Source organism: Eucyclogobius newberryi, unplaced genomic scaffold, assembly GCF_026437365.1.
Source record: "Eucyclogobius newberryi isolate DKJ021-1_F unplaced genomic scaffold, fEucNew1.0.hap1 SCAF_20, whole genome shotgun sequence".
In the NCBI taxonomy this organism is placed as follows: domain Eukaryota; kingdom Metazoa; phylum Chordata; class Actinopteri; order Gobiiformes; family Gobiidae; genus Eucyclogobius; species Eucyclogobius newberryi.
The window spans coordinates 8,323,030-8,345,396 of NW_027315835.1; the positions used below are offsets into that span (position 1 = coordinate 8,323,030).

Below are 22,367 nucleotides of genomic sequence, written 5' to 3' on the forward strand. Positions count from 1 at the left end.
GATTAAGAATATGAAATGCTTGGTAACCGTCTTCCCCGTCTCCTCCATCTCCACCGTCCCCATCGTCCCCACCATCTCCACCTTCTCCACCGTCTCCTCCATCTCCACCGTCTCCAAAGGTGTTCTCAATCTGGTGTAGGATTACAGGAGCCGCTTCATTATTATTGTTATTATGATAATGTGTTGTGTGTTTGGGGGAGGCGGCTGGGAGGGGGCGGGGAGAGGTGGTGGGGGGAGGTGGTGGGGGGGGGATTCATTTGGTGATGGTTGTGCTTTATTCGCGGCACACGCCAAATTTAAGCCCGTCGTGACAGCGCAGGCCGCTGACCCCTTAAAAGACAATGTGAGAGCAGATGTCGCTAATCTAACATCCGCTCATTATGTTACGGACAGATAATCAAATCAAGATCATTTACTTAATTCTTTAAAATGATCATAATTAATTCAGGACGCTTTATCGCTTTGTACAGAGACTATGACGTGAACCCGATTATATTTAACATTTTACTAACGATGTTGCCTATTTTTCATTTTTTGGTGATGTATATAATCGGTCGCTGTGAACCGTCCCTTTGCTTCAGACGGGATGTCGCTGATTGATGACATCACAGAGGGATTCTGCTTTAGAACTCGGCTCTACTTCCTGTCATTTTTAACATGTATTTTTTCTTCACAATCTGCACCTTTGATGATGTAAAAGTATGATCAATATTTACCACAGGTTCAATCTCACCAAACTCAGTATAAATTAGAAAAACATGAGATTTTTTCATGTGACTTTTAGTTATTAGAGTTTAAAGATGCGCTCGGCCTGTGTTGCTTTCTTGGTGATGGAGATGACGTTGCTTTGCCTGGATTGTTCCACAGTATGGCATTAAACGTGTCTATAACCATAGAGACAAGCAGGTGGCACTCTCAGGCCAAGTTACAGGTCAGATCTGTGGAGAGGCGAGCTTGTTTTGAAGGGTTTTTTTAAGCAATAGTTACGTTTGATTATGAATTCTGCGGGACATTTAAGGCAACGCAATAGCATCTAATCAAGCATCACAATCTAATCGCTACTGAAGAACAGATACTTAAAGGCACAACATTTGACATTTCCTGAAGAGTTTTATTATTCTGTTCTTGATCTTCAGAACTGTATTATCATTGTGGTATTGTGTTATCAGGCCATTGACTTGATTTGTTGTGCCAGGCTTTTGTCAGGGACAAAAATCAAATATTTTCCAGAGTATAAGTCGCACCAGCCAAAAAATGCATAATAGAGAAGAAACAAACATATATAAGTCACACTGGAGTATAAGTCGCATTTTTGGGGGAAATGTATTTGATAAAATCCAAGATCAAGAACAGACATTTTACTTGAAATGCAGTTTAAAATAATAACAGATGAGAGAACATGGTGAATAGGTGTACGTATGCTAACGCTAACACCTTCAGCTACATGACGTATGCTAACGCTAACACCTTCAGCTACATGATGCACAGACAGAACTGTGGTAAGTGTCTGGTATGTTAACGTAACATATTAACAGTTATTCAGATAACTATAGCATAAAGAACATGCTAACAAGTTTACCAAAGCATCAGTTTTACCCCAAATCACTAAATCCATTGAATTCTTCTTCCTCTGTGTCACTTCTAAATAGGGTTGCCAACTATCTCGACCCCAAATGAGGGACACTTTCTTCCAGGTGCCAACAGCTGACCAATAATAATTACAGAAATTACAAGGTTTCATTAGCCATTCCATAAACTTACTAATTTCAGTGTAATTTTGGCAAACCACTACTGTACTTGCTTGGATGTATTGTTCATGGTAATAGTGAAGACAAATGAAGCCTGCGTAAATTCAGCCTGGAAGACCTAACTCCACCCATCTACGTCAAGGCCTCCATGGAAGGACCCCTCTCCCCAGCGCCATCATCGCACTCAAGCGGCGCCCGCCTGTGAGAGTCAGATCCCTCACTTCACCATGGACTCTCCCAGGTTTCTGCGCTTATCCCAAAGAGGTTATGCAGTTTTTCCTGGCCAAAGAAGGAGGGTGAAAGGTCAGGGGGCGTCTGCATCATGGCCCTCGCACCTGCTCCTCATCCCCAATCAACGCTCTCAAGTGACTCCTCCCCGCTCCAATCAGCACCAGGCGGTCTCGTTTAAGCCCTCAGGCAGATGGCTCGGCCGCTCAAACCGTACTGCGACCCACCACCTCCCCAGCTCCTCCTCTACATTCCCCTCATCCTCTACCAGCACCAGTCTCCAGGCTCCGGGGGGAGACATCTAATACAAGTAGATCATGGAGTGCCCATGATTGCAACGTCTTCCGCCGGGGTCTGAGCGCCAAATAACCCACGTAATAAAGCTCGCTAAACAGTCCATTCTCGTGGTCTCTTTGTCTCTCCAGGATGAATTATTAATTAATATTAAAGGTTGAATGAACGATTTTTTTGGCCCAAATCTGAGTCTTATTTCCTCGTGGCGTGGACTGCCGATTTGTCCTGCCACGTATCAATCATAAAACGCACCTATCGCTCACCTGCAGCCGCGTGTGGCTCGTCCCCACGTTTCCGCGTGCCTAAGCGCATTGATAGTAGAAAAAGCTTCAGTTGTAGTCATCTGGACTCAGTTAGAAAAATAGACGTTTCGACTCTCATCCAAGAGCTCATCTAAGCATATAGTTCCCTCAGTGTACGGAGCAAAATGAAGATGGAGAAAGACAGTTCGAGCTGACGCAGAAGTGGACTGAAATCTACGGGAGACAAGAGATGCGATGCGATCCGTCGCGCTAAAAAACAAACGCACGTGTGTGTTGTATCGGTCCGCACGGGGAGTGGCATGCGCATTTCCGCCTGAGTTCGCAAATCGCCGAAAAATCGTCCATTGCGCCTTTAAGTTTCTCTCAAATGTCATGTTAGCATTAGACTATAACCATATTCTGCAGACACTGAACTGAACTGACGCTTTACCTTCTGTTTAATAATACTTGATCTTGAGCTGGCGATGGCAGTTAGAGAACGAGGACAGGCCAGGGATTTCAATCCAATCTAACCTCGGATCAGATTGGCTGAGACGCGCGTCTGTCACGGTAATTCCAGGAAGTGGAGCTTCGAGAGGCGCGTGGTAAATGTATGCGGAGCGCGTTTGCAGTAGCCAATTATTGGCCGGCGAGGCTGTGATTGGAAGACGGGACTGGAGCTGTCCCGGACGGGACAAATCAAAACCACCCATAATTCGGGACGTCCCGGGCAATTCGGGACGTCCCGGGCAATCCGGGACGGTTGGCAACCCTACTTCTAAACAACTTCACAAACTCCAGAGGTAAAGGAAGTGCAGATTCTTCCTCTGTGTCGCTTAGAGCCTAGAGCGCCCTCTTGTGGTTGCCAGTGTGAAAATAACAAACAATATCACATAAGTCGCTCTGGAGTATAAGTCTTCACTCGGCCAAAACGATGTAAAAAGGTGCAACTTATAATTCGGAAAATATGGTCCTCGTAATGCACTTAAGCCGTGCCCAATCTGTGTCAATGGCCTGTTCAAACACTGCCTTAAACTCACACACATTCTTTCAGGAAGGTTGAAGCGTCTTGCTCAAAGGTCCAACAACAATACACCATCAACTTGTAGAAAGACAAACTCTAAACTGACTGTACTTTTAAGATCAGAATACAATCGGTCCACGTCAGACACGTGACCTGTGCCACCGGCAGCCATCTTGCTTCTAGTCCTGATGTAAACAAACGTAAACTCTGAAGGAAATCTGCACAAAAAATGCTCAAATATCAGAAAAGTCCAACTCGTTAATGTCAGACGTGGCTTTGTCGCAGCGTTCGATGGCAAAAAACACCTTTTCAGTCAACAAAAGTGTAGAAAGTGTCGCGACAAACTATTACTGATGCGGGACGTAGGTTGGCATGAAACGATTAAGGGAAGCAATCATAATCCTACATTGTGCTGGTTCAAACCCCGTTCTTTGTCAATCCTCCACGCATAAAGATGGCATTGTGAAAACATAAGCGGAAAGATGCCGAGGTCAGAGCTGAAAACACGAGACTTTACAGCGAGAGAAAAAAGGAGACGTCGCCGTCGGCGGTGGAGAAACGAGAATGTGATTGAGTTTGTGTGAGAAGAGCTTTACAGAACCCTCCACAAAAGTTCTGCACTGGCCTCAGAACACTACAGTACACGGCAATTGTCCCTGTCCATATACATTCCTTTCACCGCGCGCGCTTCTTCGCTAAACCTTTACACTGGAAGAACCTTGAAGTGCGCGCAGCGGCTGCAGGTCCTTTACTTTAACTGTTTACAGCGCGCAGCGCGCTCAATGACACCGCCACCGTTCCTATTCAGCGCAAAGCTATCATCTCGTACATGTTTTCCTTTGTGCGGCGCTGCAGAAAGGACCCGCAAGGCTGACCCCGTGACCTTGGGCTAGCGCAAATAGCTAAACCAGGCCTTTGTCGGTGGAAGATGCTAGACTGCGCTCCTGGTGCTCCTCCGCCCACTCCGCCATGTTCCCTGCATTCTTGTTTCCCCCGGTAACCTTGAGCGCCATCTGCAAACGGGGAGGAGAAGAAAGATGAAGTCCCACTTGGTCCGACGCTGACAATGGATGTACTTGAAAATAGGTAAATATGCCATGAATGTAACTGTTTTACATGATTTAATGTGACCGAGGTTTAGAGGCCGTCGAGAAGCGTTTGTACAGATCCTGCTGTGGAGGACCCTGAGAGAATTAACCCTTTATTCAAAGAAGCATTCAGAGAAACATGTCATAGATTACAAATATCTGTAATAAAATGTTTTAAAATACAATGTATTTCATTTGGAAATAACTTACTTAATCAATTTGTCCAAAAGAACTCATTTTACAAACACTTTTAGCTTCTCAGATCGACTCTTCTGCTGCTTAAGTTCAGTGAATAATAAGAGCAAACTAAGAAGGAGCTCTCTGATTGGTTCACAAGTAGCTCCAGCTCCTTTCTACTTCTTTATTTTATATTACACAGAGCAGTCCAGTGGTGAAGCTAATCAAGTTTGCAAAAATGTTTTCTTAAAAGGATTTTAAGTATATTTTTTACTAAATTGTCTTTTGAAAAACTAAAACAAATTTGTTGTAGGATTATCACTTTTTTCTTCTGCTCACTGTTAACTGCTCGCTGCGGCGGCTGAGTGACAAGCACTCTCACCTCACATCAAGAAGGTCGACTCGCCGGACGCATCAGGCCTCTCTGTGGAGTTTGCACGTTCTGCACATGTCAGTGTGAGAGCGTTTCTCCTGAACCAGGGCTCAATGCAGAGAAGTGATTAGCATTTTCACATCACTCATTACTTCACAAATGTATTTACTAAAATCATCTTTTGACAATAAAACTGTTTATTTTACGTGGTTCTCCAAGTCCTCCATGATCTTTCTGACGAATGTCTCCCCGCTCTTCATACACATCATGCTCTACAGTCTTGTCAAATAAACAATAAACTTTAAAAACAGTTTTGCAACGTCTCCATTGGCCCGTCCCATTGGCCCTTGTCCCTTTGGCCCCTTTGGTCCTTTTGGCCCCTTCGGTCCCTTTGGCCCCTTTGGTCCTTTTGGTCCCTTCGGTCCCTTTGGTCCTTTTGGTCCCATCGGTCCCTTTGGCCCCGTCCCTTCGGTCCCTTTGGCCCCGTCCCGGCCCCGTCCCTTTGGCCCCTTTGGTCCTTTTGGTCCCTTCGGTCCCTTTGGTCCTTTTGGTCCCTTCGGTCCCTTTGGCCCCGTCCCTTCGGTCCCTTTGGCCCCGTCCCGGCCCCGTCCCTTTGGTCCTTTTGGTCCCTTCGGTCCCTTCGGTCCCTTTGGTCCTTTTGGTCCCTTCGGTCCCTTTGGCCCCGTCCCTTTGGTCCCTTTGGCCCCTTTGGTCCTTTTGGTCCCTTCGGTCCCTTTGGCCCCTTTGGTCCTTTTGGTCCCTTTGGCCCCGTCCCTTTGGCCCCGTCCCTTTGGTCCCTTTAGCCCCGTTCCTTTGCTCCCTTTGGCACCGTCCCTTTGGCTTCGTCCCTTTGGCTTCGTCCCTTTGGTCCCTTTGGCACCGTCCCTTTGGCTTCATCCCTTCGGTCCCTTTGGCCCTTTGGCCCCGTCCCCCTTGGCGCGTGTCTGATTTGGAGTGAGGTGGTTTGGCAGATGGGCGTGGCGTTGTCAGCAGGATTATGGCGATGCTCAGATAGTTTAACACACAGAGGATTAAACAGGATTAATCTGAACCACACCAGACCCCAAAACTCCACCCGAGCTTCTACGCCCCACACTCTGCCACGCCCACGGGAAATCACAGAAAAACATTATAATCATTAGTATTAAAATGTTACAAACTCTGGAATAATAATAAATAATAATGTTAATAATAAAAATAAGCATATCTATATTCATAATAATAGTAATGATAATAATAATATGATAATAATAATGATAATGTTAATAATAATAATGCTAATAATAATAAAATAATAATAATAAAAATAATTATAACAAATATGCACTTTACGTTCATTCTATTTAATTTTCTAAGAGAAAGTCATAGATCGTTGCTCCGTTTAAACACGGTCAATTGAAGATGAGAATATTGGTATCAAAGTATCGGACTCAGTGAATGCGGGTATCGATGTTAATATATCGATGTGCAAATATCAATACTAATTAACATAAAACCTGGCATCAATTTGAGATTTGTTAGGGCCATTTCACCGTCTGTTCTGCCTGTTTGAAATCTGTTTTACACATGTTTTTATTCAAATGCGAGTATAAAAATGACCTTCTAATGTACAGTCAACATGAAGCAATTACAGTTATTAAATGTGCTTGTATGTGAAATAAAACTGTATGCTAAAAAAAACAGAATATTCAAAAAAATAATAGAGAATAATGACAAATATTATGAAAATATTTGGATATTGGTACATGTTTTTTTCCCCCTGTGGTTTTCTCCTTTCCACAAACAACAACAACAACAAAAACACTGCATGCACATTTCGATCTTGTATCTGCTCTGCTGTCGTGTTGAGTTTTTCTTTTCTTTTTGCTGTAGTTTCTTCTTTTCTAAGTTGCTCTCCAGAGGCTCAGATGTCAGTGGGAGTCGTGAGTGGGATTAAGTGCTCTACCTGTAAAACTAACCTGGGACCACACACAGAACACCACCATCTGCCCCGCACCACTTATCCAGACCATGTTTCACTTCCTCAGCCGTTCGAATGAAGTGGACTCAGGTTTTCCTCCACGTAGTGTAAAATCAGACTGCTGTGCGCTGTCTGCATCGGACCGTATTCACTCAATCTGGAAATATTTGTCGTATATGTGTATTGTGTATTGTTGTAAGTATTCATTGCGACGCCGTAAAGTGATTAAGAAGGTGCTCTGTGTTTTTAAAGTCCAGACATCTTCACCAGACTCATCGTTTTCATTCGTTATGTTGCGCGGAACATCGAACGCGAGCGGCCGTTTCTGTTTTCGACCTGAACGAGATGCCGGGCAGTGAGTCCTTTCGCCCTCTGCTGGGAATTTTGTCAACTCAGAAATCAGGAAAGCTCAAGATGTCCCGAAGTAACTACAAAATACAAGTGGAAGATATGTAAAGAAAAAAAATATTGCAATTGTGAGAAATTTGGAGAGAAAATGAATGAATGGAGAACGATTCAAAAGGCTGACAAACAGATAACGACTTATTCTTTTGAATAAGAGTATAAAGCAACATAAGGCCCGGGGGGCCAAATCAGGCCCTCCAGGCCATTTAATCCGGCCCACATCCCGTCATCCAAATATTAAAGTTAAGCTTGTTTGCTCATTTAATTCTGGGTTTGCACTAGTTAAACCTGGTTTAGTCCTGGTTCAGACTTGGCTGGTACTAGTCTAGTCCTAGTTTAGTTCTAGTTCAGTTCTGGAAGGGTAATTTTGTAATGTAATGTATGTTATTTCTCACAAAAATTAGAAGTTGGTGATATTTTGTTCGAAAATTAGTCGAAAATAAAGTTGATTAGCCCTGGTACAAAGTGATATTTTTGCACATTGTGGTCAATTTGACGGTTCGTCCAGAGTTTGAACCTGAACAAAGACATTTAAAGACACATTTTGGAACATTTATACTGGATTTGCCTTAATTTTGTCTGAATATTGTGACCGAGATATAAAAAACAACATTAAGATCCACATTGTTGTTAACATCCCATACAAACCTTTGACAAACGACATAAACTACATTTTAGCCACATTTACATAAACATAAACTACATTTTAGCCACATTTACATAAACATAAACTACATTTTAGCCACATTTACATAAACATAAACTACATTTTAACCACATTTACATAAACATAAACTACATTTTAACCACATTTACATAAACATAAACTACATTTTAACCACATTTACATAAACATAAACTACATTTTAACCACATTTACATAAACATAAACTACATTTTAACCACATTTACATAAACATAAACTACATTTTAGCCACATTTACATAAACATAAACTACATTTTAGCCACATTTACATAAACATAAACTACATTTTAGCCACATTTACATAAACATAAACTACATTTTAACCACATTTACATAAACATAAACTACATTTTAGCCACATTTACATCAACATAAACTACATTTTAACCACATTTACATAAACTACATTTTAGCCACATTTACATAAACATAAACTACATTTTAACCACATTTACATAAACATAAACTACATTTTAGCCACACTGACATCAACATAAACTCAATAAACACCAGGTCACCAGGTCGTTTTGACCGACACTCGCTCTGAATTCTCGGACGACCCCCTTCCACGCCTTCGATTTCTGTCCCATTGTACGCGCGGCGAGAGGCACAAAAGCACAACGGCAGACTCAGGAAGTGATTAGCGGCTCTAACGAGGTGCGGGGGGGCCGTCGCCGAACGCCCCGGGACGGATCGGGGCTTAAGGGGTCACTGCTAAGTTGTGTAGGTCAGTGAATGGGTTAATTAGGAGCAGGGCTTTTGTTTACTAAAGGGGCCGAAGCGGGACGTCCCAAACCCGGAGGTGTAGTGTGACCCCCTCCTCTACCTGCTAATTGTGCCCTCTCTGAATGGGACATGTAGCTCTATTGACTTAATTGTGAACCTTTTGGGACACACTTAGGCCAGCGCTGGTGGCACCAGCGTGAGGCCAAGGAGGAGGATTTAAAACCATGTTGACCCTGTTTGGCCCTGTTTGGCCCTGTTTGGCCCTTTGTTTGGCCCTGTTTGACCCTGTTTGGCCCTTTGTTTGGCCCTGTTTGACCCTGTTTGGCCCTTTGTTTGGCCCTGATTGACCCTGTTTGGCCCTTTGTTTGGCCCTGTTTGGCCCTTTGTTTGGCCCTGTTTGACCCTGTTTGGCCCTTTGTTTGGCCCTGTTTGGCCCTGTTTGACCCTGTTTGGCCCTTTATTTGGCCCTGTTTGACCCTGTTTGGCCCTTTGTTTGGCCCTGTTTGGCCTTTTGTTTGGCCCTGTTTGGCCCTTTGTTTGGCCCTGTTTGACCCTGTTTGGCCCTTTGTTTGGCCCTGTTTGGCCCTTTGTTTGGCCCTGTTTAACCCTGTTTGGCCCTTTGTTTGACCCTGTTTGGCCCTTTATTTGGCCCTGTTTGACCCTGTTTGGCCCTTTGTTTGGCCCTGTTTAACCCTGTTTGACCCTGTTTGGCCCTTTGTTTGGCCCTGTTTGACCCTGTTTGGCCCTTTGTTTGGCCCTGTTTGGCCCTTTGTTTGGCCCTGTTTGACCCTGTTTGGCCCTTTGTTTGGCCCTGTTTGGCCCTGTTTGACCCTGTTTGGCCCTTTATTTGGCCCTGTTTGACCCTGTTTGGCCCTTTGTTTGGCCCTGTTTGGCCCTTTGTTTGGCCCTGTTTAACCCTGTTTGGCCCTTTGTTTGACCCTGTTTGGCCCTTTATTTGGCCCTGTTTAACCCTGTTTGACCCTGTTTGGCCCTTTGTTTGGCCCTGTTTGACCCTGTTTGGCCCTTTGTTTGGCCCTGTTTGGCCCTTTGTTTGGCCCTGTTTGACCCTGTTTGACCCTGTTTGGCCCTTTGTTTGGCCCTGTTTGGCCCTTTGTTTGGCCCTGTTTGGCCCTGTTTGACCCTGTTTGGCCCTTTGTTTGGCCCTGTTTGGCCCTTTGTTTGGCCCTGTTTAACCCTGTTTGGCCCTTTGTTTGACCCTGTTTGGCCCTTTGTTTGGCCCTGTTTGACCCTGTTTGGCCCTTTGTTTGGCCCTGTTTAACCCTGTTTGACCCTGTTTGGCCCTTTGTTTAACCCTGTTTGGCCCTTTGTTTGACCCTGTTTGGCCCTTTATTTGGCCCTGTTTGACCCTGTTTGGCCCTTTGTTTGGCCCTGTTTGGCCCTTTGTTTGGCCCTGTTTAACCCTGTTTGGCCCTTTGTTTGACCCTGTTTGGCCCTTTGTTTGGCCCTGTTTGACCCTGTTTGGCCCTTTGTTTGGCCCTGTTTGGCCCTTTGTTTGGCCCTGTTTAACCCTGTTTGGCCCTTTGTTTGGCCCTGTTTGGCCCTTTGTTTGGCCCTGTTTAACCCTGTTTGGCCCTGTTTAACCCTGTTTGGCCCTTTGTTTGACCCTGTTTGGCCCTTTGTTTGGCCCTGTTTAACCCTGTTTGGCCCTGTTTAACCCTGTTTGACCCTGTTTGGATGTGTCGTCTCAGATTCAGGCAAATACTTTATGTGGAGTAAATTTCGGCTTTGTATTTTTAAATAGACTGTCTTGAAATGTAATGAAATGATTAAATTATTAAACCAGGTCCAAACCAAGCACTAAACTAGAACTGACCCACGACTTAAACCAGGACTGAACCAGGACTAAACCAGGTCTAACATCAAGACTAAACCAGGACCAAACCAGGTCTAACATCAGGACTAAACCAGGACCAAACCAGGTCTAACATCAGGACTAAACCAGGACTAAACCAGGACTAAACCAGGACTAAACCAGGACTAACCCAGGTCTAATATCAGGACTAAACCAGGACAAAATAAGAATTGAACCAGTACTAAACTAGAACTTATCAACAACTTAAACCAACACTAATCCAGGACTAATATCTGGACTAAACCAGGACTAATCAAGGACTAATCAAGGACTAAACCTGGACTAAACCTGGTCACCCTTGAAAAAGAGGTCTCGATCTCAATGCATTCTTACCTGGTTAAATCAAGTTTGATAAATACATTTTAAAATGTAAATGATGAGTTAAATCATTATTAAAACTAGAACTGGACTCAGGACTAAATACCAAACTATAAGGTCTAAAATCAGAACTTGAGTGTAACTTTCATGAGGTTGAAGAGGTTCTGGAAGTAAATCTCTCAATCATTTTGGAAACTGATGTCCATAACGCGGTTATTTTCAGTCCAAAAACACATATTTTACACTTGAAATTTCACAAAACGTTCAAATAACTCAACAATAACTCGGTTTAGAGCGTTACATTACTGCAGTACTTTCCAAGATCATATACGAAATGTCAAAAACGAGGTAGATTTTCAAACTTAAGACACTTGAGTAAAAGTAAGAGGTTTGTGTTGCCGTGTCAGAGGTGATGATGCAGGTTTGTTGTCGTGTCCGTGGAGACGATGAGACGCTGCAGGGACAAAAGACGAGTGTGAGCTCTGAAAAGAAGGAAACGCAAAAGGAAATTGTACTTAAGGAAATCTCATTAGGAGCCGCGTCCACTCGGCCTCAAATACTTCACCGTTTGTCTCATTAAAGGTGCGCTACACGTAACTCTTCTGTGGTGTTGTTGTTTGGAGGTGTTAGCGCCTGGAATGTTCCACAGTGTGGCATTAAACCTGTCCCTCTTGCATTACATTTGTGCTCCTTAATGAACATTCATGTAGATCAATTAATGCCAAACAACACAGCCCAGCACAACCAGGAAGAATGCTCCAAATGTGGTATTTTCAAAGACACAAAAATGAGGAAAAAATGTTATCATATCTGAATACAAATATTCAAATATAATGAAACATAAACATAAAAAGCACTGTTACACTTAAGAGTAGCAGTTAAAGTATGGTGGCTGAAAAGTACACTTTCTTCAAAAAGTAAAATTGGTGATTCATATTACAGTACTCTATATAGTACTACTGGTGTAGTACTGCACACAGTACAACTGGTGCAGTACTGCACACAGTACGACTGGTACGACTGGTACAGTACTGCACATAGTACGACTGGTGCAGTACTGCACACAGTACTACACATAGTACTAAAAAGTACTGGAGGGAAAAGCCTGAACATTTTGTCACATTTGACAATGAAACATGAAGCGGCTCAAATCTGCTGAAATGAGATGAATGAAAAGCGCATCACGGAGGATGAAAAAGTGGCACACGCTGTGGCATCTGTCTGTTATTTATCTAATTGGCATTGACCTGCTTGAGCCGCGGGGCCCCGCGGGGCCCCTCATACGCCAGCCCGTCTGTAGTATTTATACATGTTTACTTTACATGACGGGGCACGACAGTGTGAAGTGTGGTTCTTACTTTGACATCACTTCAGAAAAAAATCACTTTATTCTGAAGTGATGTCTTCTTTTGGAGCGTGAGGCGTGGCTCTTGGACGCGGCTCCTGGACGCGGCTCCTCATGGCTCTTGGACGCGGCTCCTGGACGCGGCTCCTGGACGCGGCTCCTCATGGCTCCTGGACGTGGCTCCTGGACGCGGCTCCTGGACGCAGCTCCTGGACGTGGCTCCTGGACGTGGCTCCTTGTGGCTCCTGGACGCGGCTCCTCATGGCTCCTGGATGTGGCTCCTTGTGGCTCCTGGACGCGGCTCCTCGTGGCTCCTGGACATGGCTCCTGGACGCGGCTCCTCATGGCTCCTGGACGTGGCTCCTTGTGGCTCCTGGACGCGGCTCCTCGTGGCTCCTGGACGCGGCTCCTCGTGGCTCCTGGACGTGGCTCCTCGTAGCTCCTGGACGCGGCTCCTCGTGGCTCCTGGACGCGGCTCCTCGTGGCTCCTGGACGTGGCTCCTCGTGGCTCCTGGACGCGGCTCCTCGTGGCTCCTGGACGCGGCTCCTCATGGCTCCTGGACGCGGCTCCTGGACGTGGCTCCTCGTAGCTCCTGGACGTGGCTCCTCATGGCTCCTGCTCGCGGCTCCTCGTGGCTCCTGGACGCGGCTCCTCGTGGCTCCTGGACGTGGCTCCTCATGGCTCCTGCTCGCGGCTCCTCGTGGCTCCTGGACGTGGCTCCTCGTGGCTCCTGGACGTGGCTCCTCGTAGCTCCTGGACGTGGCTCCTCGTGGCTCCTGGACGTGGCTCCTCGTAGCTCCTGGACGTGGCTCCTCGTGGCTCCTGGACGCGGCTCCTCATGGCTCCTGGACGTGGCTCCTCGTGGCTCCTCGTGGCTCCTGGACGTGGCTCCTCGTAGCTCCTGGACGTGGCTCCTCGTGGCTCCTGGACGTGGCTCCTTGTGACTCCTGGACGCGGCTCCTCGTGGCTCCTGGACGTGGCTCCTGGACGCGGCTCCTCGTGGCTCCTGGACGTGGCTCCTGGACGTGGCTCCTCGTGGCTCCTCGTAGCTCCTGGACGTGGCTCCTCGTGGCTCCTGGACGTGGCTCCTTGTGACTCCTGGACGCGGCTCCTTGTGACTCCTGGACGTGGCTCCTTGTGACTCCTGGACGCGGCTCCTTGTGACTCCTGGACGCGGCTCCTTGTGACTCCTGGACGCGGCTCCTTGTGACTCCTGGACGCGGCTCCTCGCGGCTCCTGGACAGAGCGTGTGATTGGATGGGCTCATGCTAACAGATGCTGTGCTAATCCCAGGTAATGGAGTGAAGTGTGGCTTATGCTCCGGATTAAGGGAAATTAGAAAATGAAAAGTGATAAACAGCGTCACATTTGTGTTTGAATCTGGGCCATGGACTGAGCCAGAAGATAAAGACTCCATTATTTCATGATTATGAGTTTGTTTGTTTTATTCAAAGACTTCACTTTTTCTTTCTTTTTACCTTTTTTAGTTTTAGGACTTTGTGCATTAACCACGATCAAACATATAAATGTACATATACATGTAAATGTGAGTCATCTGATCTGATCATTTACATCCTCGGCCTTTTGTTAAATGTCACAAAGACGACGTGAAAATACTTCAGAATCAAACATCAGACGTGACAAAAGTATAAACTCTAAACATCATAAAACTGCAAATGTGTTTAAATAAAACTAGAGCTCGATCTGTGTTTCTACAAAACACTTTAGACTAACGAGGCGACAGTGAAGAACGATGCAGTTCTTATGGTCACTCCGGTCACTCCGGTCACTCTGGTCACTCCGGTCACTCCGGTCACTCTGGTCACTCCGGTCACTCCGGTCACTCTGGTCACTCCGGTCACTCCGGTCACTCTGGTCACTCCGGTCACTCCGGTCACTCCGGTCACTCTGTGTGGTTTTCTCCTGCTGTTGAGATCTGCTTTCATACAAACTGTTTTGGACATGTCCAGTAGGGGGCAGGATGTTTCAGTCCAGGCTTTGACCTATGACAGGGCATCTGGTTTACTGCCCTGTTGAGGCGTTACAACATAAACAATGGCAGATTATTAAAGTAAATGAACAAAACTGGGCCAAATATTGACCCCTGTGGAACTCCAGCTGATGATTATGAGAATGAGAAGCACAAGTGTGTTTACACTTTGACTCTGAGCGACTCTGGACCAGATGTTTCTGTAACAAAATGGAATGTTTATCTGTGTCAGATGCTCTCCACAGGCAAACTAACCACTGCCCCCTCTGTGCCCCCACTGTGCCCCCACTGTGCCCCCTCTGTGCCCCCACTGTGCCCCCACTGTGCCCCCACTGTGCCCCCTCTGTGCCCCCACTGTGCCCCCACTGTGCCCCCACTGTGCCCCCACTGTAGCCCCACTGTGCCCCCACTGTGCCCCCACTGTAGCCCCGCTGTGCCCCCACTGTGCCCCCACTGTGCCCCCACTGTGCCCCCTCTGTGCCCCCACTGTGCCCCCACTGTGCCCCCACTGTGCCCCCTCTGTGCCCCCACTGTGCCCCCACTGTGCCCCCACTGTGCCCCCACTGTGCCCCCTCTGTGCCCCCACTGTGCCCCCACTGTAGCCCCGCTGTGCCCCCACTGTGCCCCCACTGTGCCCCCACTGTAGCCCCACTGTGCCCCCACTGTGCCCCCTCTGTGCCCCCACTGTAGCCCCGCTGTGCCCCCACTGTGCCCCCACTGTAGCCCCACTGTGCCCCCTCTGTGCCCCCTCTGTGCCCCCTCTGTGCCCCCTCTGTGCCCCCTCTGTGCCCCCTCTGTGCCCCCTCTGTGCCCCCACTGTCCATTGACAACTGGACCTTTTCCAAAACAGCACATGTTGCACTTTCAGTGACTCATTCTCACACTTTGGAAACAGGAGAAGTTCAAATGGACCTGATGTTTCAGGATTCACACTTTTGAAAATGCCACTGAAACTTGAAGCTTCAATGATTTGAGGAACTTCCCTGGACTGAGTCATATCGATGATACAACTGTCCCATTGACTTTAGACTCTTCAAAGTCACGATGGCTTTATTCACCTCTGCAGTGGAACCAGGTTCTACTGGAGGTTCTTCTGACACAGAGTTCTACTGGAGGTTCTTCTGACACAGGTTCTACTGGAGGTTCTTCTGACACAGAGTTCTACTGGAGGTTCTTCTGACACAGGTTCTACTGGAGGTTCTTCTGACACAGGTTCTACTGGAGGTTCTTCTGACACAGAGTTCTACTGGAGGTTCTTCTGACACAGGTTCTACTGGAGGTTCTTCTGACACAGAGTTCTACTGGAGGTTCTTCTGACACAGGTTAGTTTGGTCTGATAAGTTTAAGAGCTTGTTTTATATTGTCATTAATTCAATTACTTTTTATTTTCTGTTTGATCTTAATTCATAGTTCACTGTGAGTTTGTGACTTTAAACACTGATCACAGTCACATTTTACAAACTGCAGGTGAACTCTGGACTAAAGGCCAACGACGGATGATGAAGATGATGAAGGGGATTTATTTTCCTTGGTGAAGCGCGTGCGTGAGTCTGCGCGTGAGTCTGCGCGTGAGTCTGCGCGTGAGTCTGTGCGTGAGTCTGTGCGTGAGTGCGTGAGTCTGTGCGTGCGTGCGTGAGTCTGTGCGTGCGTGAGTCTGCGCGTGAGTCTGTGCGTGAGTGCGTGAGTCTGTGCGTGCGTGAGTCTGCGCGTGAGTCTGTGCGTGAGTCTGTGCGTGAGTCTGTGCGTGAGTCTGTGAGTGAGTCTGCGCGTGAGTCTGCGCGTGAGTCTGCGCGTGAGTCTGCGCGTGAGTGCGTGAGTCTGTGCGTGCGTGAGTCTGCGCGTGAGTCTGTGCGTGAGTGCGTGAGTCTGTGCGTGAGTCTGCGCGTGAGTCTGCGCGTGAGTCTGCGCGTGAGTGCGTGAGTCTGTGCGTGCGTGAGTCTGTGCGTGAGTCTGTGCGTGAGTCTGTGCGTGAGTCTGTGCGTGAGTCTGTGCGTGAGTCTGTGCGTGCGTGAGTCTGTGCGTGAGTCTGTGCGTGAGTCTGTGCGTGAGTCTGTGCGTGCGTGAGTCTGTGCGTGAGTCTGTGCGTGAGTCTGTGCGTGAGTCTGTGCGTGAGTCTGTGCGTGAGTCTGCGCGTGAGTCTGCGCGTGAGTCTGTGCGTGCGTGAGTCTGCGCGTGAGTCTGCGCGTGAGTCTGCGCGTGAGTCTGTGCGTGAGTCTGCGCGTGAGTCTGCGCGTGAGTCTGTGCGTGAGTCTGTGCGTGAGTCTGTGCGTGAGTCTGTGCGTGCGTGAGTCTGTGCGTGAGTCTGTGCGTGAGTCTGTGCGTGAGTCTGTGCGTGAGTCTGCGCGTGAGTCTGCGCGTGAGTCTGCGCGTGAGTCTGTGCGTGCGTGAGTCTGCGCGTGAGTCTGTGCGTGAGTGCGTGAGTCTGTGCGTGCGTGAGTCTGTGCGTGAGTCTGTGCGTGCGTGAGTCTGTGCGTGAGTCTGTGCGTGAGTCTGTGCGTGAGTCTGTGCGTGAGTCTGCGCGTGAGTCTGTGCGTGAGTCTGTGCGTGAGTCTGCGCGTGAGTCTGCGCGTGAGTCTGCGCGTGAGTCTGTGCGTGCGTGAGTCTGCGCGTGAGTCTGCGCGTGAGTCTGCGCGTGAGTCTGTGCGTGCGTGAGTCTGCGCGTGAGTCTGCGCGTGAGTGCGTGAGTCTGTGCGTGCGTGAGTATGTGCGTGAGTCTGTGCGTGAGTCTGTGCGTGAGTCTGTGCGTGAGTCTGCGCGTGAGTCTGTGCGTGAGTCTGTGCGTGCGTGAGTCTGCGCGTGAGTCTGCGCGTGAGTCTGCGTGTGAGTCTGTGAGTGAGTGACAGCTGCTCCATGGTAACCCAGCCTCCGGAGTCTCTGTCCAATCAGGATCGAGCTCAGGCAGGTGTAAAGCCCGCTCCCCGCGCCCCCCGCCTCAGTCCCGGTCAGACCGTGGAGATGGACACTCTGTTCCGGTCCCCGCTGCTGGACAGGCTGTCCGCGCCGCGCCTCGAGCCGCTGCGCGCGCCCGTGGCTCTCCCGGGACTCTGCTTCTCCGCGGCGCAGGTCGCGAGCGTCTGTGAAACTTTGGAGGACACCGGAGACATCGAGCGTCTGGCCCGGTTCCTCTGGTCACTACCGGTCAGTGCGGATTCCATTTTCGAACATGAGTCGGTCCAGAGGGCACGTGCCGTGGTCGCGTTCCACGCGGGAAGTTTCAAAGAACTGTACCACATCCTCGAGACGCACCGCTTCACGCGCGTCTCTCACGGTAAACTGCAGGCCATGTGGCTCGAGGCGCACTACCGCGAGGCCGAGCGGCTGCGCGGGAGGCCCCTGGGGCCCGTGGACAAGTACCGCGTGAGGAAGAAGTTCCCGCTGCCGCGGACCATCTGGGACGGGGAGCAGAAGACGCACTGCTTCAAAGAGCGCACGAGGGGCCTGCTCCGGGAGTGGTACCTGCAGGACCCCTACCCCAACCCCAGCAAGAAGCGCGAGCTGGCACGCGCCACAGGGCTCACCCCCACACAGGTGGGAAACTGGTTCAAGAACCGGAGGCAGCGGGACAGAGCCGCCGCGGCCAAAAACAGGTGCGTTTGGTTTGTTTGGAGCTAAAACCACTTAAACACTCAAAAAGCAATATTCAATTAGACTAAAAGCACAATATTTAAATTATGAACAATTGATTGTCCACTAAAATCTGTTTAAAATGGCAAAAGTTTAACTTTAAAACGGTTGGATGTTTCCCGCTGTTTCTTTGGCCGTTTCCTTCAGTTGACTCGGTTATGTCTGGGTCATTGTTCAGCAGGAATGGGATTAGTGAATATGTCATTACAGATAACTGGAGCGTTTAAAGACTGTAATGTGGAAACTATTCATAGAAATGAGAGATCTGTGATTCATTTTCAAACGCACAAGTGCTGACAATTCAAATGAACTGAATTCATCCAGAGTCTCTCACATTGTTCCACTTTGACTCATTCACACAAAGCTCACATTTAAATATAGTTTGGACACTTTTTAAACACAAACACAAAATGTGACTCTTTGGATGGAGACGTCGTGTGCTTTGCCTGAATGTTTCACACTAGGGCATTAAATATAGAGAACAGATTAAACAGATTACAATACAAGTTCAGGAGGAAAAACCTTTCAAAATGCATTCTTACTGGAACATTAGTGGCAAAGCAGTAACATCTCCATAAAGACGGGCCCTCCACCAGAAAGGTTACAGAGTGCATCTTTAAACGGTCTGAAATAGTTGGTTTGGAGTAAACTAGCAATAACTTAATGTCAGTTTATCTCCATATTCTTCCATTAAAGGGTCAAAAATATGAATACATTTTTACTCTTCACATTTAGAGAAATCCATTTTGAACATTTTCTGTAGTTAACTTTTATAATTATAAGGAACACATATATATTTATAAAGATATTGCATCATATCGTGTTTTCATTTAAAAATAAAGGATTCTATGTGGTAAAAAAAGTAAAAAAGAGACAAAAACATAAAGGGATTTTTTTTTTTTAAATGGATAAAGCTATGTTTACATTTATTATATTGTATTTTATTTAGTATCGGAATAAATTGTACATTGCTGAAAATTGGCACAAACATTAAAAAATCGCTTATTTTTTGTAGTTTCAACTTCAATAAATCCAGTGTAGAATTATATTTTAAAAATCCTTAAATCCTTTCAATCCATCCACATCTCTGTAGCACAGGGTGGTAAAGTTTGGTGTGTAAGTGCCACTTTAAGGCCTGATCTTTGTGCTTTTGTGGGAGAAATCTATGGTTGTAAATAAATAATAAAACATCTTAAGGTAAAGAATTTAATATATTGTCTTTGTCATTAAGAAATCTTGAGGCAAACTGAGCCAAAATCACTACAAATTGTCAAAAAAAATGAATAATGTCTTTTTATTTATAATTCTATACCTTTTTTATGTGCATTTGTCCCTTTTCTTTACAAAAACGCGTTGCCATCGTTTTTTACAGCTCTTTTTTTATGATCCTTGTTTGTTTTTGTGTTTTTGTAAATGAGCTTCTGCAAGAAAATGTCCTGCAAAGATGTAATAAAGCATCTGTCCGTGTCCTTTGGTCCTTTGTAGGTTGCAGCTGCGCAGACTGAGTCCCGGCGGCGTCCTGAGCGGAGGAGACAGTCCCAGAGACAGCGCGGGACACGGGGACGAGGAGGACACGCCCCTCTCCGTGACCGACAGTGACTCGGAACTGGACGTGTGACCCCCACCCCCTCCCCCCACCCCCCCCTGGAGGACCGGGACCGACCGGAGGCAAAGAGTGCAACAGTAAAAGCGCGCTGTACGTTATACTGTGGTACTTTTGTACTTTAACTGTACTTTTGAGAGCAGGAATATGTACTTTCTACTCTACTACAATTTCAAACTGGACTCGGGGGGTACAAGTATTTTTATTTAGGGGTTTATTCTGTGCGTGCATTTTTTTTTAGTTCCAAGTCCCAGTTTTGAACACAATTAATGGATAAAAATGACCAGGAAAATTGCTTAATAATCAATAATCAGGTAAATTCTCGTAATTCTGCGTGAATTACTTTTAACTTTTACTCTTAACTTATCTCTTTACTTCAGGAGATATTTCGATGTGATACTTTTGTTTTACTTGAGTATTTCTTTGCTCTGGTCAAAAAGAGCGACGCGTGAGGTCAGTGCTGCCCTCTAGTGCACAGCGAAAGTAACGACAGGTTTCGCTGTTTTTTTTTTTCTATTGTTGGAATAAGTTTTCTTGAAAAAGTCATAATTTCAAGTGCAGCGTATATATTACTCCAAGTTTGATGCTCTCTTTTATTTTTAAGAAATAGCCAATTCGAACCCAGATAAAATGCACAAATGCTCAAGTTTATCATTAGGAAGTTTTTAGATTGATTGTACCTCAGAATTGGGACTAAACCAGGACTAAACCCACAACTAAACCTGGGTTAAACAAGGAAAAGTCACGTAAAGCTGCAGATTGAATAATTAGACCACTTGATATTGAACAAATATTGTCACTTTATGAACTTTTTGTGTCTTTTTGTTTTGTTTTTCTTTTTTAAATGTGTGGATTGGACCTGTAATTACATCGTTATAAACCACAAACCAGAGCAAAACATCTGCAATATGGAACTAAATGTAATGTTAACTCTGTTTTATGTTTTGTACCAGATTTTGCTGTCAATCCAACAGAAAAGTGTTAAAACATGACTGAGATTAGCAACACTAATCCATTTTTATTTCTGAATCAGCTCTTTATGCTCTAACTATAAAAGATACTCGCCATATTTAGATATTATGTACATTTTGATATATTGTCTTCAAAACTCACGATAAGACAATTTAAGTGTTTTATTCTGACCTCTTTAGTGTTCGGCCCCATCACGACCCCAAACTAACGAAATGAGATGCACTTTGCCGGCAATTTGTGACGCTGGCCCTCTCTCACTGTAAAGCAGGTCTAAACCAGGTCTAAACCAGGTCTAAACCAGGTCTAAACCAGGTCTAAACCAGGTCTAAACCAGGTCTAAACCAGGACTAAACCAGGTCTAAACCAGGACTAAACCAGGTCTAAACCAGGACTAAACCAGGTCTAAACCAGGTCTAAACCAGGTCTAAACCAGGTCTAAACCAGGTCTAAACCAGGACTAAACCAGGTCTAAACCAGGTCTAAACCAGGTCTAAACCAGGTCTAAACCAGGGCCAAACCAGGGCTAAACCAGGACTAAACCGGGACTAAACCAGGACTAAAGCAGGGCCAAACCACGGCTAAAGCAGGACTAAACCAGGACTAAACTAGGTCTAAACCAGGGCTAAAGCAGGACTAAAGCTGGACTAAACCAGGACTAAATCAGGACTATACCAGGACTAAACCAGGACTAAACCAGGACTAAACCAGGTCCAAACTAGGACTAAACCAGGTCTAAACCAGGTCTAAACCAGGTCCAAACTAGGACTAAACCAGGACCAAACCAGGGATAAACCAGGTCCAAACTAGGACTAAACCAGGACTAAACCAGGGATAAACCAGGGCCAAACCAGGGCTAAACCAGGACTAAAGCAGGGCCAAACCACGGCTAAAGCAGGACTAAAGCAGGACTAAACTAGGTCTAAACCAGGGCTAAAGCAGGACTAAAGCTGGACTAAACCATGACTAAATCAGGTCTAAACCAGGACTAAACCAGGACTATACCAGGACTAAACCAGGACTAAACCAGGACTATACCGGGACAAAACCAGGACTAAACCAGGACTAAACCAGGTCTAAAGCAGGACTAACGCAGGTCTAAACCAGGACTAAACCAGGACTAAACCGGGACTATACCAGGATTAAACCGGGACTAAACCAGGACTATACCAGGACTAAACCGGGACAAAACCGGGACTAAACCAGGTCTAAAGCAGGACTAAAGCAGGACTAAACCGGGACAAAACCGGGACTAAAGCAGGACTAAACCTAGACAAAACCGGGACTAAACCAGGACTAAACCGGGACTAAAGCAGGACTAAACCAGGTCTAAACCAGGTCTAAACCAGGACTAAACCAGGTCTAAACCATCTAAACCAGGACTAAACCAGGACTAAACCAGGTCTAAACCATCTAAACCAGGACTAAACCAGGACTAAACCAGGTCTAAACCAGGACTAAACCAGGTCTAAACCATCTAAACCAGGACTAAACCAGGACTAAACCAGGTCTAAACCATCTAAACCAGGACTAAACCAGGACTAAACCAGGTCTAAACCAGGACTAAACCAGGTCTAAACCATCTAAACCAGGACTAAAGCAGGACTAAACCAGGACTAAACCAGGTCTAAACCAGGTCTAAACCAGGTCTAAACCAGGACTAAACCAGGTC

The 22,367-nt window shown here is 46.5% G+C and overlaps 1 protein-coding gene across 1 annotated transcript; it reads left to right on the top strand.

The window, feature by feature from the left end:
• The first annotated feature begins 17,430 nt into the window (after positions 1-17,430).
• On the top strand, positions 17,431-19,741 carry six3b (SIX homeobox 3b). The gene is made up of 2 exons (XM_072456088.1): positions 17,431-18,086; positions 19,609-19,741. Exons 1-2 carry the CDS (start codon positions 17,455-17,457, stop codon positions 19,739-19,741), a joined length of 765 nt encoding a protein of 254 aa, XP_072312189.1. The 5' UTR covers positions 17,431-17,454.
• Positions 19,742-22,367: the final 2,626 nt, after the last annotated feature.